The sequence below is a fragment of the Stenella coeruleoalba genome (assembly GCF_951394435.1).
Source record: "Stenella coeruleoalba genome assembly, chromosome: 11".
NCBI classification, from domain to species: Eukaryota; Metazoa; Chordata; class Mammalia; order Artiodactyla; family Delphinidae; genus Stenella; species Stenella coeruleoalba.
Genome location: NC_137157.1, coordinates 12,420,693 through 12,436,359, shown reverse-complemented (window position 1 = coordinate 12,436,359; position 15,667 = coordinate 12,420,693). Strand labels below are relative to the sequence as shown.

At 52.4% G+C, this 15,667-nt stretch overlaps 1 protein-coding gene across 2 annotated transcripts in view; it reads left to right on the top strand.

Moving 5' to 3' along the window:
• The first annotated feature begins 1,805 nt into the window (after positions 1-1,805).
• The window catches only part of TOM1 (target of myb1 membrane trafficking protein), a 46,226-nt gene continuing 32,364 nt past the window's right edge, over positions 1,806-15,667 (top strand). The window contains exon 1 of one of the 2 annotated variants that reach the window (XM_079938160.1): positions 1,806-2,117. In XM_079938160.1, coding sequence (XP_079794286.1) covers positions 2,066-2,117 — 52 coding nt within the window. In that variant the 5' untranslated portion in view covers positions 1,806-2,065. The remainder of the gene's footprint in view (positions 2,118-15,667) is intronic. The other variant, XM_079938161.1, reaches the window with a different exon arrangement.

Genomic DNA, 15,667 nt, shown 5'->3' with positions numbered 1-15,667 from the left:
GTATTGACAAAATCCACACACTTCCATTTCTAATATAATAGCTAAATAGCTTTCTGTTTACATAGAGCTATGATTTCACTCCCTGTTTGGGGGTATATGGTTTCTCACCATGAAGCATAAAACTTAATGGCTGTTTTATTCTTGGCAGAAAGCCAAGATCTGCCCATAATCACTTTAATCTCTGCTTTTTTGTGGTATGTGGGCCTCTCACTGTTGTGGCCTCTCCCGTTGCGGAGCACAGGCTCCGGACGCGCAGGCTCAGCAGCCATGGCTCACGGGCCTAGCCGCTCCGCGGCGTGTGGGATCTTCCCGGACTCCCGTGTCCCCTGCATCGTCAGGCGGACTCTCAACCACTGCGCCACCAGGGAAGCCCTGCCCATAATCACTTTAAACCAGAGTGGTGCAAGAAGGCAAGAACTTCTGGTTAAATCACCGCCCAACATGGGGATGTTAAAGGTTGTTAATGGAAGAATCCAATGGAAAATCATGCTAAATATATTCCATACAACCAAGCAATATGTTTAAATGAAGAAAAACATGGAAGGTACCTGACATGAAGATCATCTTAAGTGTACATCTCCCCTTATAGTCCAAATACCATTACAGAAAGGTAGATTGATTTAGATTTTCATGCGTTAGTCACTGTGTTGCACAACAGTGAGAGAAATGGACATAGCATCCCAGCCCTCAAAGAGCATCTAGACTACTGGGGGTATGGGCATGTATTAACAGGTCTCATGAGCATTATTAAAACACTTCAAAGCACAGAAGTACATGACGTCCATAAAGCTTTTATGTTGTACGGTAAAGATGTCAGCCCCTATGACTGCTCAGATTAACGGAAGTGATTAAGTTCTAATTCAGGTTTTCTATTGTCCTAAATTTCTGCAATTTACTAGCCTTTCAAATTTAAAATTCACAGATATGCCCAAAAAATACTGAAGCATCCTGCAGTAACCCAAACTACCAAAGCAATGGTTATTGTATCTTTTGGAGTGCATGTCATTAGAAGCAAAAAAAAATAACCAATAGATCTAATATTGGTATCTAATGAGTAGACATAGCTGAAACACAGCACACGAGAAGGTTGAAGATATTAGAATTACAAAGCTGCGAAGAGCCTTTGAGATTCTTAATTCTTAGCTTGGGGTCCACTGCTGCACCTGAGGGACCCCAGAAACTCCCTGAGGTCAAATTGTATCTCTGCCTTTTTTCTTCAGAAAGGCTCCGCTGCTTTCTACACTTTCTCAAAGGAGCCAGTGACCTAAAAAAAGAAAGGTCCTTGACCTAATTCCAGAATCCAGAGAAAATGGAAGCCCGCTGTTTGAATCACACAGTAAATGAATGGCTGAGATGGGTCCCAGGACCCACTCGTGACATCTGTGTGCTTTCTGCCACCCTGGGCTCTAGCCCGCCCCTAGCTGCAATTCACTGAGTTGGCTCTCAGTGTCAAGGTGTCGCAAAACCCTTGGCCCTTCCCTCCTATTTTGAGGTAACGAAATCTGGGCTACAAAGAGAATACATTTTGCAGCCGGGAGACCTCGATCTCAAATAGGAAGAGTCTTCTCTGGGCAGGGAGACAACAGGCCAGAGAGGCTGTCAAACCCAGCAGTGGGTGTGTAGTCATAGTGAGGTCCTAGAAGCTAAAACTAAGAGCGAGAGCTGGAGTCTCAGCTTGCCGGGTAACCTTACCCAAGTCATTTCCCTGGTCTGAGACTGGGTTTTCTCGGTGTGTAGAGATCAAAGACAACGCCCCTAATCCTTAAAAAGACGTGAAGGATGTGGCTTAGACCCAAGCGCCGCAGGCCCGCAGCCGCCCGACGTCGTGCGTGACGTCCACCGACGCGGAGTAAACCGCAGTGAGGTCATCGTCCTCCGCCTCGAGGCGCCGACCCTCCATGTCAGGGGCGGGGCCTGCGGCCGGCTCCAGACTCCCTCTGCCCCGCCCCAGCCGCGCCTCCTCGAGGACCGTCCGGCGCGTCACGTGACGGGTCCGGCGCTCGCGGTTGCTGTCAGCTGATTCCCCGGCTTGGTGGCAGTGGCAGCGGCAGCGGCAGCCGTGGCGATGGACTTTCTCCTGGGGAACCCGTTCAGCTCTCCGGTGGGACAGCGCATCGGTAAGTCCCCGGGGCCCGGCCCAGCCCCAGCGCAGGGTTCCGCGCCCGGCACCGGCCCCGCGGCGCGCCTCCAGGTCCCCAGTTACACACCTGAGGGAGGCAGGGAGAGGAACGAGGCTGGAGTGTCTCTGCCTGACCTGGCCCCGCCCAGCCGCCCGCCTGCTTTGATTGACAAAAGCCGAGGTCCACTAAGAAGCCTCGGCTTGTGATGGATACCGACAGCAACCAATAGATAAAGAGAGAAGGCGGGTCCTGGCGGCCGCGACTCAGCCAATGTGCGGCTGCTAGGGTCGCTAATCAAGGGAGAAAGTTTGGGGGTTAAAGAGACTGCGTGGTTTTGCAGTCCATGGGCCCCTCGAATGTTTCTCTCGTCGCCTCCCCGGCGCAGGTCGCGCCGCCTGGGCCCTTGCCGTCTCATTCCTGGCTCACTCGGCGCTGCGGACACGGATACCTGAGAAGGGCTGGAAGTCCATTCTCCAGGACCAGGAGACAAGGGCTTGGCGGCTGGGTTGGCGTCTTGCTGGGAGGGGGACAGGGAGCCCTGCCTCCCCCGGGCCGGGGCTAGACGCTGAGGAACCCGTTCCATGAGGAAGCCAGGCCAAAGCTTCAGGACGTGCCGGCCTTGGCCGCCCTCACCAACCGGCATCAGATGGACCGCATGGAGTCGCAGACTCTGAGCTGGGAGTGATCTTAGAAACCACCTGATTCGGTCTCCCTCATTTCTCAGTAGAGGGGATGGCCAAGCCCTGTGGCAGAGACACAGGCTCACTCAGAGCCCAGATCTCCTGCATCTCTCGCCCCCTATTGACGGGAGACTTATTAGTTCTGTGACGTTGCCTCTGTAGGGAGGATTCCTCACCTGTGATTAGGGGATAATAATGATCCCGACCTCCGTGAGGTTGTTGTGTAGGTTAAACTCGTTAATAAATGTAAAGGACTTAGCGCCTGGCACGTGGCCGATGCTATATAAAGGAAAGTGGTAATATTTATTATTGTTACTGAGACACTGCCAAGTGAGGGTCTCGAATTCCTGAAAATGGCTGGACAGTTGGTCTCATAGGCACTCATTTCTGCCCACCAACGCAGAGAGGACCCACAGACCGTGGCCCAAACCGCTAACACTTCTCCAGGGCAGTCTGGGTGTGCCTCCTTGCATGAAGAAGCCCAGGGCAGTACTGTGAAACTCTCTCCAACTTTTTGACGGTTTTTAGCCTTAAGTTCAAACTGGGAAAATTGGATCTTTTAGACAAGATATTCTTTCCATTCTTACTATCTTGGAAGCCAAACCTCGCTTAAGTCTGTTGACCCAGCTCTGTTGAAATCGCCCTCGTGGCCATTTGCGGCTCTTCTGAGGTTTTGTAATGAAATGTCTTCAAGAGGAGGCTGTCAGTAGAGAATTTACACACCAGGAAGCTCCTGGATGAGAGAGGGGAAGCTGTACCTCTCAGGGCCACCTCCCTGCCCCACCTACTACACACACACACACACACACACACACACACACACACACGCACGCACAGGTGAGTCATTGTTTTGGAGCTGAAAAGAGAAGGCAGCTTGTCTCTCATCTTTATTTCTCTAGCTGCAGATACCACTGCTTTCATCACATGCCAAGTTTGAGACTTCCTACCCCTCCCCGCCCAAAAAAATTCTGGCTTTCACAGTCAGCCACATGTGCCTGAGCCTCTCTAGAAAAACTCGTCTGGACTCTGGGCTTTAGATGATCAAAGAAAAGAGTTTCTTTTCTTACTCTGAAAGGTTGCCTGTCTTGGGCAAGAGATAACTCAGTCCAAAGAGTTACTAACCCTTAATACCTTAGAGCACAGAGCAAGTATTACTGCAGGAACAGTCCTTACCCTGGGGCTCTTGTGACCCAGGGCTCTCATCAGAATCCCCTGGAAGACTTGTTAAAGCATCGAAGGCTGGACCCCATCCCCAGAGTTCGTGACCCTGTAGATCTGAGATGGCCACTGGATTGGAAACCACACATTAAAACCCTCTGTTCTAGCCCATCCCCTTCATTGTATACAGGAGACTGAGGTCCAGAGAGAGGAGGTAGAGACTAGCACTCACCCAAGGACCCCAGTGAAGTGACAGGAAAGCTGAGATGAACTGCCCTGAGCCCCTGATATCTGAACCGAAGCTGAAGAAGCTCTAAAAGTAGGATTAAATGAAGAATGTCTGCCATTTGAGTTAATACCCTCAGTATTCCTTTTTTCTTTTCTTTTCTTTTTTCTTTTCTTTTTTTGATAAAGAGACGGCAACAGCCCTGATTGGCTGTGATTACTATTACTAATGACCTAGTATTAGCTGCTTGCATTTCTGTAAACTGCAGGGGTGAAATAATCTCTTCTCAAGCCTGCCAACTCCATCTCTCTGTTGAGAGTAGAGTCCTGTCCAGTTGGCAGCCCTGAGCACAGTGGGTCCTGACGGTGTTAATCAGGGGTGAGTGTCTCTCAACTCACAAAGTCCCCAGCCACCCACCTACACCCCTTTGTGCTTGCTGCTCCCTCTGCCTGCTCCCGGTGCATCCTTCAAAGCCCCGGGCATCGTCACCTCCTCCCTGAGACTTTCTCTGACCCCTTCAGATCCAGCCATTGCTTTTGTGCCCTCCCATCACCCTAGCTCTGCAGGCTCCCTCACTGTCTGCCTTTGGGCTCTGAGCCTCTGCTCCTTCCTGGGTGGAATGGGGGTTATACCAGCATCCACCTCTCAGGATGGTTGTGAGAGTGAAGTGAGCTGCTCCGTGGAGAGGGCCTGGCACATTGTCAGTGCTGGGGAAACACCATTGTCATTTTTATTATTTTCACCGTCATCACACTAATAAAGCACTGTCCCATTCTGATAGTAGTTGTGCATGTGTCTCCCCGGCTAGCCTGGGCTTCCTGAGGGCAGGTGCTGTACCTTACTGATCCAGACCCTTGGCTCCTAGCATGGTGCCTGGCGCATAGTAGGAGGAAAGAAAGGAGAAAAGGAAAGTAACAGTTTGTGAGCAAATGCCAGGTGCCACGCTGGTATCACGACCCTGTTGTCGAACCCAAGTTCGTGTGCCCAATGCACAGTGAGGCTAAACAAACCAAACAGTTTGGAGCAGTGAAAGGTTTATTGCAAGGGCTAAGCAAGGAGAATGGGCTGCTTGTGCTCAAAAGACGCAAACTCCCTGATGGTTTTCAGGGAGGAGTTTTTAAAGGCAAAATTGGTTGCGGGGTTGGGGGGAGTGCAGGGTCTGTAACTTTCCTCTGATTGGTTGGTGGGGAGGTGACACGATGGTGCTCCAGGAATCTCAGGCATCAACCTTCTGGTTCCCTCCACTCTGGGGTCTGCTTGGGCAGACCTGAAGTCACCATCCTCCCCCTGGGTGGGACCCCTAGGTCCAGCAGAAGAACTCAGAGATTTGTATCAGATTGTTAAGTAAATCCCTCGAGGAGGAGCTGGGACTCTGCTTTATCACTGCACCAGTGTTTCTTGACTGCCTTTCCTTTGTTTCTGCCTTCCCTCCCTTCCCTAATTAGTAACTGTTTGAATCTGCACTTTGGCACTCGGGGAGATTTAGGAGGCTGAAGTCTTTTTCCCACAAACAAGAAATAAGGAAGGGAGGGAAGGGGGACACGGAAAAGCTTTTGTGCCCGGAAGGACCCCACAGGGTCCCGCTCAGTTTCAAAGCCCCCTTTTCTTTGATATTCGTCAGGACGAGAAAGGGAATAGTTTTGAATGGAGAGCTTAATCAGGAATTCGGCAGAGGACGTCGGTTTTAGGGAGACTCAGTTTCAACCCTGCAGGGTTTTGCTATTTTTTCCCATGTCACTAAAGGTAAGTCTGAAGGCAGGTGTCACTTCCCAAGGTCTCATAGCTCAGTAGAGTCTCTGGCTGCAAAGCTGAGGTCCTCTCTCGTCCCCTCACCACACTGCCTCTGGCTGATCAACACCTGTTTGGAATATGCGGCATCCCAGCCCTCCAACATACAGTTATCGTTTGACCCACAGACTAGCTTTTCTGATTGCAATGCACCCCTGGACCTGTGCACATTTCCACGTCACTCACCTGTCCACTAAAGAAAAATATGCACAACCTAAAAGTTGAGAATTATGTTTCATCTGGAGACCTTACTGAGGATTACAGCCTGCGAGGCAGCCTCTCAGCTAGCTCTGAGGGACTGCTCCAAAGAGGTGAGGGAGGAGCCAGGACATACAGGAGTTTTTGCTGGGGGGAAAAGAAAGTAGTCAAACATAAAAAGATTACTGCTAATCACAAAAAACAGACATCTCAGGTTAATGATTTTAGTGCTCTCCTCTGTGTGGGAAGATGCAAGAGTCTGGGCTTATTGAAATCAGTCCTTTGACATGCATCTTCAGTATCTAGTGCCAATATCCTGTTTTTCTCCATCCTGAATTCCACTCAGGTGCACCTTTGGTGAGGGGAGGGTGCTGCAGTGGCCAGAGGCTTGATGGCCACAGCTGCCTTTGTTTACAGAAATGGCGGGTGACGTTTTTTGTCCCAGGAGAGCTTCCCATTTCCCGTGGGCAGCAGCCTGGGGCTGAAAGGATCCCAGATAGCTGAGTACTAGCTGGTGTTGACACAGCCCTCTTCTTCCAAGGATTTAAAAACCCTTCCCAGGTATTCTCTGAGGACAGCCCTTACTGGCTGTGTCTTATAGAGAGACGTCAGAAGGCAACCCAAGAACCCCATATTCCACTTCAGACTGTCGGCTCACCCCTGGCCCTTTGAACTAGAGATGCAGGTGACTCAGGAGAGCAAGCCGCAAGCAGCAGAGACTATAAACATGGGCAGTGCCTGGGGACCAGCCCCAGGCAGCGGGTGCGGGAGAACAAGATGGACCAGGCGGAGAGCCCAGAGCCTAAGACTGAGTCCTGGGCTGGACAGGAGAGGTGAAAGGTCGGGGAGAGCCACGCTTAGTTCCACAAAGGCCAAGCCAGGGCGACCACCGGAAGGCATCATAGGTAAGAGACCATAGGCATTAGCAGGAAGAGAACACCTCGGGCCCTCGGGGCTGCCATTTTGGGAGTGATGAGTGGAAACCAAACTGGACAGTCAAGCAAGGTTGTCAAGGGGACACCAGGCGGGGCGGCAGGAGACCTGGGTCCAGCTGCAGTTCCACTGCTGACTATGTCACACTCCTTCTCCCCTGCCTCCCTTACCTGTCACACAGAGGTGCCACCGTCCTCCCTCTGTTTCCCAGAGAATTGAACAACTGAGGGGACGATGAGGACAGGAAGGATTGATGTTGGAGGAAAGAAGCACACGGCTGGGCATTGCAGAGGGGCGATAGAACCAACTGCACAGGCTTAGAGGGCAGAGTGGCCGGTTGCCAGAGGAGCTCAGTGCCAGCGCCTTTCACAGTGGGCCTGGCTGCCTTGTTTGGTGGTGAGCTCCCTAACCCTGGAGGTATGAAGGCAGAGGTTGGAGGGGAGGGAGGCTGTAAGGAGGATGCTGCATGGCTGGCAGGGTAGACTAGACCAGGATTTGCAGACTTTAAAGGGCCAGATAGTAAATATTTTGGATTTTATGGTCCATATGGCCTCTGCCGCAAATGGCTAAACTCTGCCCTCAGAGCACGACGGCAGACAGACAATAAGTCAATGAAAGGGCGTGACTGTGTTCCAATCAAACTTTATTTATGGACACTGAAATGTGAGTTTCATATAATTTTCACGGGTCATGAAATTTGTTCTTCTTTGGATTTTTTTCAACCATTTAAAAATGTAAAGACCATCCTTAGCTTGTGGGCCATGCAAAAGCAGACTGCATTTGGCACGTGGGTTTATAGTTTGCTGACCTCTTAGCCAGAGGCAGAATGATTAAGTTATTTGTTCTTCAAACTGGGGTCCCAGAGCACCCCTGTCAGAGATGTTTGAGGATGCTCCAGCCCTGGACCCCCTGAGTCAGAATCTCTACCGCTTCCCACTCTGTGCCGTGGGGAGCCCTTGCATCTTGAAGCTCCAACTCCTTGATCCATAAGTGCTGGCGCCAGGTTAGAACCCAGAATTTCTGTCTTAAGGATAACAGGGACTAATGTCTAGAAAGGGCTTTGTGTCAGCTAGCCGCATGGTACACAGTAAGGCATCCAGGATGTGCTCCTGAGTCAGGCCAGGCGGTCTGAGTCCTGGTTTATCCTTCCCCTGCTTTGTTACCTGGAGCAAGTTACTTAACCTCTCTGTTCTCCAATTTCCTGTCTAAAAAATAAGGATAATGATAGCACGTATCAGTTGGGATTGCTGCATTGCTGTGTTGGGAAATTGTAGTATTGTCACGTTGTGAAGCATTCGGCCCGGTGCCCGCCAGACTGTAATTGTCCATAATTGTTAGCTGTTGTGATTTTTTACCCGGTATTATCATCATTGCTGGGATGTAGTCTAAGTTCGAGGCAGAGCCCAGGTGCCCACCCAGGGCCCTGGCTCCAGCACAGCCTCTGTCTGGTCTTGGTGTCGCTGGGAATGAGCAGTCGCAGGCTGGGTGGCAGCCACAGCCACAGACAGGTCAGGTTTCAGGCTGCGGGGTGGAGCCGGTTCTCACTTGGGAATTAAAGCCTTTGCCTGACCCTACAGATGGAACTGGTGAATAGGTTTTGTTCCCTCCCTGAGCTCAAAGAAATAAGAGTAAAGTCCTGGAGTTCCGTCCTTCTGGTTTCAGAAAAAAACAAAAACCCTCAGTGTCTTCTAATTAGCTTGGGACCATCACCCCGTGAGAAGCAGGAGGATTCAGGACAAGTTAACTCTTTACCTTCTTACCGAGGAGGCCTCCGTCTAGGCTAGCACTCTCCAGACTTCTGCCCTTCGCGTACCACCTTTATGATATGTGTCTGCCCTTCGTGTACCACCTTTAGTTTTATTTTCAGAGTGTTTTCCTTTTGTTCACTCACTTTTTAAATTTGACCTTATCCTGTGTAATTATATCCTGAAATCATGACTTTGATAAGCTAGTTTGTGTTTTTTCCCTTCTACTCGACGTTCAAGTAAATAGGTAACTCTAAAAATGTCTTTACGTTTGCCCATGAGCGCACCTAGCATGTTCCCAGGTGGCACGTTTTGACCACGGGGACGTCAGCAGTCTGAATAGGGTCAGAGCTTAGACCCTGCATCAGAAGATGTGGGTTCAAGTGCCAGCTCCTCCCCTTCCCAGCCGCATCCCGCAGGCAAGTGACAGAACCTCCGCCCCCATGGAGGTGGGAAGCTTGACAACTGAGAAAGCACCAAAAAGTGCCACAGAGAGCCAAGCAGCTGTGGAAGACCCATGGGGAGCACCTGGGCTTTGCTCCTGCAGGGGAGGTAGAGAAAGGAAGGAGGGAGCTGGGGGGGGGGGGTGGGAGGAGCCAGCGAGGCCACACAGGCTGAGACCAGGAGAACTGAAGGACAGACAGAGGTGTCCCCTGTTCCAGTGGAACTTGTTTGTATTGATGCAGGATAAACCCTTGGGGTAGTTAACTTCATGTATCAACTTGGCCAGGCCATGGTACCCAGATATTTAGCCAAACGTTAATCTAGATGTTTATATGAAGGTATTTTTTAGATGAAATGAACATTTAAGTCAGACTTTGAGAAAAGCAGATGACTGTCCGTAGTGTGTGTGTGTCTCATCCAATCTGTTGAATAGAAGAAAGACTGGCCTCCCAAGAAGAGGGAATTCTGCCAGCAGACGACCTTTGGACTTAAGCTGCATCTGTCCTCTGGGTCTTCAGCCTGCTGGTCTACCCGGCAGATTTTGAACTTCCCAAGCCTCCATAATAGCACGAGCAATTCCTTAAATCTCTCGATAGGTACGTACATACCTACATACATACATTTGTCAGTAACATCTTTTACATTCGTGAGTTGGGGGAACAAAAAAAGAACGTCATATACACCTTGGCCAGCCCCTTCACGCCTCTCTACTTTCATGGCCTTGCTCCTTCTTACCTAGATAGTTTTTTAAAAGCCATCCTTCATCTAACTGAAATTTTCTTCAGTTAGGTACTATAGTTAGTTATATCAACTTTAAAATTGTGGGTTGCCAAAGTTATGCCTCTGTAAAGTATTTTAGAGTTCCTCCTGTGGCCTGTGGTTACAAAATGGCAGGGGAGAGGCAGCCAGGGCTTTGAGGAAGGATGGCTCAGCAAGTTAGGAGACGGATGGAACTTTCCATGCTAGGTCTGGAAAGAGCTATTCGTTTGGAAAATAGGCTTCAGGACAGTGCTGGCTGGGGAAAAATGAATGGCTTCTGCATGTATGTGATTTAAAAATCTATTTTATGGGAATGCTTGAAATTTTCACACAGTGATTTTTTAGGTTGATATTTTTGTAGTTGGTAACGTTTGTTTTGGTGTTAGCTGTTGTGCTAGGTGGGATGCAAAGCACATGAAGTGCATTCTCTCATTTCCTCCTCACATAACGCTGGAAGGTGAGTGCTTTAGTTATCCCTATTTTGCAGGGGAGGAACGAGGGCACAGAGAGGTTAAGGAATTCACTCAGGGACACACAGCTAGTGAGTGCTCCAGTCAGGACTTGCACTGGGATTTGTCTGTGTCCAGATCCTACTCTCCTAACTTTCCCGCCTCATTGCTTCCCCTTAGAATTGAAAGGGACCTGGCGGGTTTCCTTTAGAGTGAAAATGTCTGGGTTCAGGGTCCATCTAGGATGAGTTTGTTCCTAATGGTTCTTTCTGTATTTCTCCACCCACCACCCCAAGCTTCAGCATATTGGTTTCCTCCTCTTGCTAGCCCCCACGTAACAGAGAGCACAGGTGAAGGCACCCTCTGGTGCTGCCTCTGTTATCAGGAGAGGAAAAACTTCCCCAGGAGCCACTGGGAAGAAAATTCCACCCACACCTCAGTGGCCAGAACACAGGGCCTCTTCTGGCTGCAAGGGAGGCTAGAAAAGCTAAACAATGTGGGCCAGTGGAGAGTGTCTCTCACAGCAACGAGCTCTGCAGGAGTCAGTTCCATGCAGTAGAGTCGATAAACATCCAATGTAGTCACAGGGTGAATTAACACAAATACCATATCCCATGTGGGCAGGTGAGTGGGTTCCCACCCTGTTTCCAGGAGGACAGCACAGCTGGGTGGTGTCCCAGGTCCCAGGGGGATCGGTGGGAACGGTGAAGGCTCTAGCAGTCACTTCCAGAATGGAGTGGTCACAGGAACTGAGGATCGTAACGTGGGGGTCAGATGAAGGAGGCACACGGTGCTTTTTAAAAACATTCGCAGGACTGCTGAGCTGAAGAAAGATTAGGATTTCTGCACAACCGCTACTAAGGGATCAATGAGGCCAAAGGGTGGGAGTACTTCATTTAAATTAAAGTGCTCTAAGGGCTTACGGTCGTGGTGAATACGGCCTCATCCTTCATTCAGTCATTCATCAAACACATCCTGCAGGTTTTTCACAGGCCCGGTCATCCTGTGTGGTGTAGAGAATTCAAGGACTCACAAGCTGTAACCTCCACCCTTGAGCTCACAGCCTAATGAGAGAGACGTAGAAACAAAGAAGTAAATGCTATAGGGTTATTGTAACACTAAGCAGAGCTTGTGGTTGTGGTGTGCGCAGAGTGCCGTTGGCCCAGCGTGGAGGGGAAGGCCCTCTGGGGGTCAGGGCAGGCCCCGCAGGGAGCAGCGGGCAGAAGGCCCAGGCGACGGGAGGAGGAAGCGGGGAGAAGGCCGGTCTGCACGCCGCAGGCTGCCACCAGGCTTCGGGGTACCTCGGCTGCAAGTGACCGAGAGACAGGCGAGCCGGCCCCACGCGCTGGGCTTACTTGGCAAGAAGTCGGAAGGTCGGCAGTTCCAGGATTGGTCTCACAGATCCACGATGTATTGCAATGTCCAGGCTTTTTCTTTCTCTGTCCTGAATATGTTGGCTTTGTGTCCTGAGCGTGTCACCTCGGCCCGAGCTCCAGGCGCCGTGCTCCCATGCTGGCTCCCAGAAGAGAGGACAGAAGGAGACCGGGGGGTTGAGGGGGTGGACAAGGCTCTCCCCTCCCCGACAAGGCCCCGCCGACACCCTGTACTCCCCAGGGATCCGGACTGGGTAGCTCACCCACTCCTGGACCGGGCTCTGGCAAAGGGGAGAGAGGTTGCTGCTTTGGGTGGGGAAGAGGAAGGAGCGGCTGGGGGGCAGGCTAGGGGGTGTCTGTGCCTGATTCCCTCTGTCTGGCTTTGAAGACTGGTCTGCCAAGCCATTGGCATCATTGCCTTTCTCCTCCAGCTGCCTTGCTCCCTCCTGACCCTCAGCCTCCCTTGGGCTCCTGGATCTTTCCCCGTCTCAGCACGGCCTTTTCTCCCTCCTTCAGGTCCTTCAGACTGACCCTCAGGCCCCTCGTCTCTGCTCTTCTTCCCGTCATCCCTGAGGTTTCATCACGGATTCATTCATTCAGCACGTGCTCTTCCTCTACCAGGAACGTCCCTCCTCACCTTCCCCAACCTGGCAGCTTGTGCTCTGTGCTCAGTTCAGTCGGCACCTCCTCACCGGAGCCTTCCCGGTTCCCCTGAGGTGCTGACCCCCTGCTCCCGGCTTCCACAGCGCCCCAGACTGACCTCAGTCACATCACCTGTCATTTTGCACTGAACACGCCTGTCCAGCTGTTCTCACTGACCGCTGTAGGGCCTCCCTAAGGGCAGGGATTCTCTTCTCCCTCTTTGCCTCTCTAGCACCTGGCACAGGGCACAGGCCTCTCTAGCACCTGGCACAGTAGCTGCTCCGAGCGTGTCGTAGGACGGAGAATAGATGGGCGGGAAGAGGGCATCTAGGAGGCAACTGGGGGGCAGATGGGATAAAGGGGTACTGGGCAAGGGATGGAGGCAGCTGGTGGGTGGGGGGAGTGGAGTCGAGCAAAAGGGTGGGTACTACTTACAGCAGATTCCAAACAGCATATCATTTCGTTCATAAATATTTCAGCTTGTCTCTTAAGGGCATGGAATAGGATTCCCATGTAGGAACCAACAAACAAGCCATAATCACAATACCATTACACACTTTAAAAAAAAATTATGCAGATGTGTTTTTTAAAGCCTGAAAACAGTAAAGACTAGAAGGAAATCTCCTCAGAGGTTCACCATGGTTCCTTTGAGTGACGTTAGTAGGTGGCCGTTACACTGGAAAGATGACATTCCATGAATGTGGACTAAAAACAAAACGGCTGTGGGCACCTTTGCAGGGGTGCCAGTCATGGGAGAAGGATCTCGAAAGAGGGCCCCCATGGGAGCTCTGGGTAGAGCTGACGCACCGTGTCACTGCTTTCTTGATCACGGTCAGCTAACTCCCATTCTATCCCTATCCCCCGGGTGGGTGAGCCCTGCCCTAGACCTGGTCATAGTCAAGGTGGGACTAGGGCTGCTATCGGCCTTGACCTTTAAGACAGTTCCTTACTATTTACAAACCATATTTCATTGAATCTAGAAAGAAAAATCTACCAGCTGAGCTCTGACAGGTCATCGTTTGTAAGAAACATCCCAGTATCAGAGGGGCTCAAGAGTGGACAAGGGGGGAATTCCCTGGCGGTCCAGTGGTTAGGACTCCGCACTTTCACTGCCGGGGCCCAGGTTCGATCCCTGGTCAGGCAACTAAGATCACGCAAGCCGTGTGGCGTGGCCAAAAATAAAAGAAGAGTGGACAAGGGAGCTTAGGGTCAGTGAAACATGAGGAATGTTCCCCGGGATGGGGTGGGGACAGGTGCTCAGCACTGAACTGGGGCGGCAAGGGGGTCTGGAGGCTCGGCCGCTCCTTCCGCAGACGTTGGCCGAACCTCTACCCTCCTTCCCACCAGAGGGTAGGCCCCGGTGAGACAGAGATGTCCCCGGAGCTCAGGGTCCAGCCGAGGCAGGCGAGGGCAGAGCAGAGGGAGAGCACACGGGTCCAGAGGCCCCCCGGGCCCGTCTCTGCATCCCTGTACTCCACTGCCAGGTGTGGGCATCAGCTGTGCCCACACGTGGTGGCAGCTGTAGGGCAGTAACAAGAGGTCCACGCCGCGTCCTGCGCAGGCTGACATGCAGCGAAGGCCGGTCATTTGGTTGCTGTTGTCCACAGTGTTACTGCCGCAGTGCGGGATGAGGCCTGGCACAGTTTGCCCAGTTGGGGGTGACACTGCGGGGCTGACACTGGGGTAGGGCCTTAAAAGCCGTCCCCATCGGCTCGTCTGAATCTCAGCCCCTCTACTGTCTCAGTGCCTGCTCTTTTCCGTCGGGGCATTTTTGCCGTCTGTAATGTCACTTGTGGCCGCCCACCAGACTGTAGACTTCCCAAGGACAGGACCTAGTTGGTTTTGCTCTCTGACGTCTCCCAGGGCCTACGGGACACATGCTGAGTATGTTCGAGAGGCACGTAATCTAGTGGTTAAGGGTACGGATTTGGGAACCAGACCTCTTTGGGTTCAAACCCCTGCTCTGCAACGTACAAGCTGTGTGACCATGGGCAAGCCACTGGCCTCTCTGTGCCCCTCAGCGTACCCATCCTCTGCCTTAGGGGCTGTGGTGAGGGCCGGCGGAGCTGCTGTGAAGTGCAGAGCCCCGTGTTTGGTGTGTGGTGACAGCCCAGCGAGTCAGTGTGGTGGGCCGGTGGGGGGTGGTCTCGTCATCACCTGTGAACCAGTGCCGGCCTGAAGGGGAGCCAGGCATCCCAGGCAGAAGCCCCAACGCCTGAAAGAACAAGGTCCGCAAAGGGAGGGAGAACAACACAGTGGGTCGGGGCTGAGCTCAGCCCCAGCTGTCCCTCTCAGCCCCTGAAAAGGTCCGGTTTTTGACCCTCAGGCAGTGGGGGGTCATGGATGACATTTAGACAGAGAAAAGCACTGGTTGGATTTATGTTGGAAGAGGAGAGTGTGGAGGTGACGGTCCAGGTCTGGGTGGGAGACAGTGCCTGAGCCAGGGCCGTGGCCATGATGATGGAGGCGTTGAGCAGCTGGAACCCTCAGCTGGAGCCCCGGTGAGTGAACATGCAGGGTGGTGGGGAGAAGGCTCTAGGCTGTTGCCCTCGGGCTGACCTGGCAGGAGGTGGTCAGTGTGACTCACATCCACAGTGCTGACCACGGGTCCCCTGATTGCCGCGGAAATGACTTCCTGCAAAGCAGGGCTTCCCCAGTGGCCGAGAGGGCAGGCTCGCCAGATACCCAGGGTGCCCCCAAGGATGCGCAGGCTGACACCAGGGCCCCGGGGCTGGAGAGTGTCTGGTGGCCACTCTTTGCTGCTCTCGGTCCAAGTCACAGTCATGGGACTTAGCAGTGACCCGTCGCTGCCCTTTAGCTGACACCATACGTACATTGTCTGGCTGAAGAGTCCCAACACCTGTGAGGGAGGCAGTCAGTCTTCTCCTGGTTTCACAGATGAGGAAACCGAGACTCCGAGGCTCGGATCCTTGCGTGTGGCGTCCGAGTTCAGAGGTGGGGCCAGGCTCATCCCACTCCAAAGCTGCGCCACCGCCCAGCCCAGCTGTGCGGGCACCAGCCCCACGTGGAGAGGACAGAGCAGACAGAAAGACGCCCGGGGACCCCATCCACCGCCCGCCAGCCCCCGACGACAGCAGGTGGTTTGCAGGGCCCAGCTTCCTCAGGAGCTAGGGACAAGGGCAGGGCCTCCG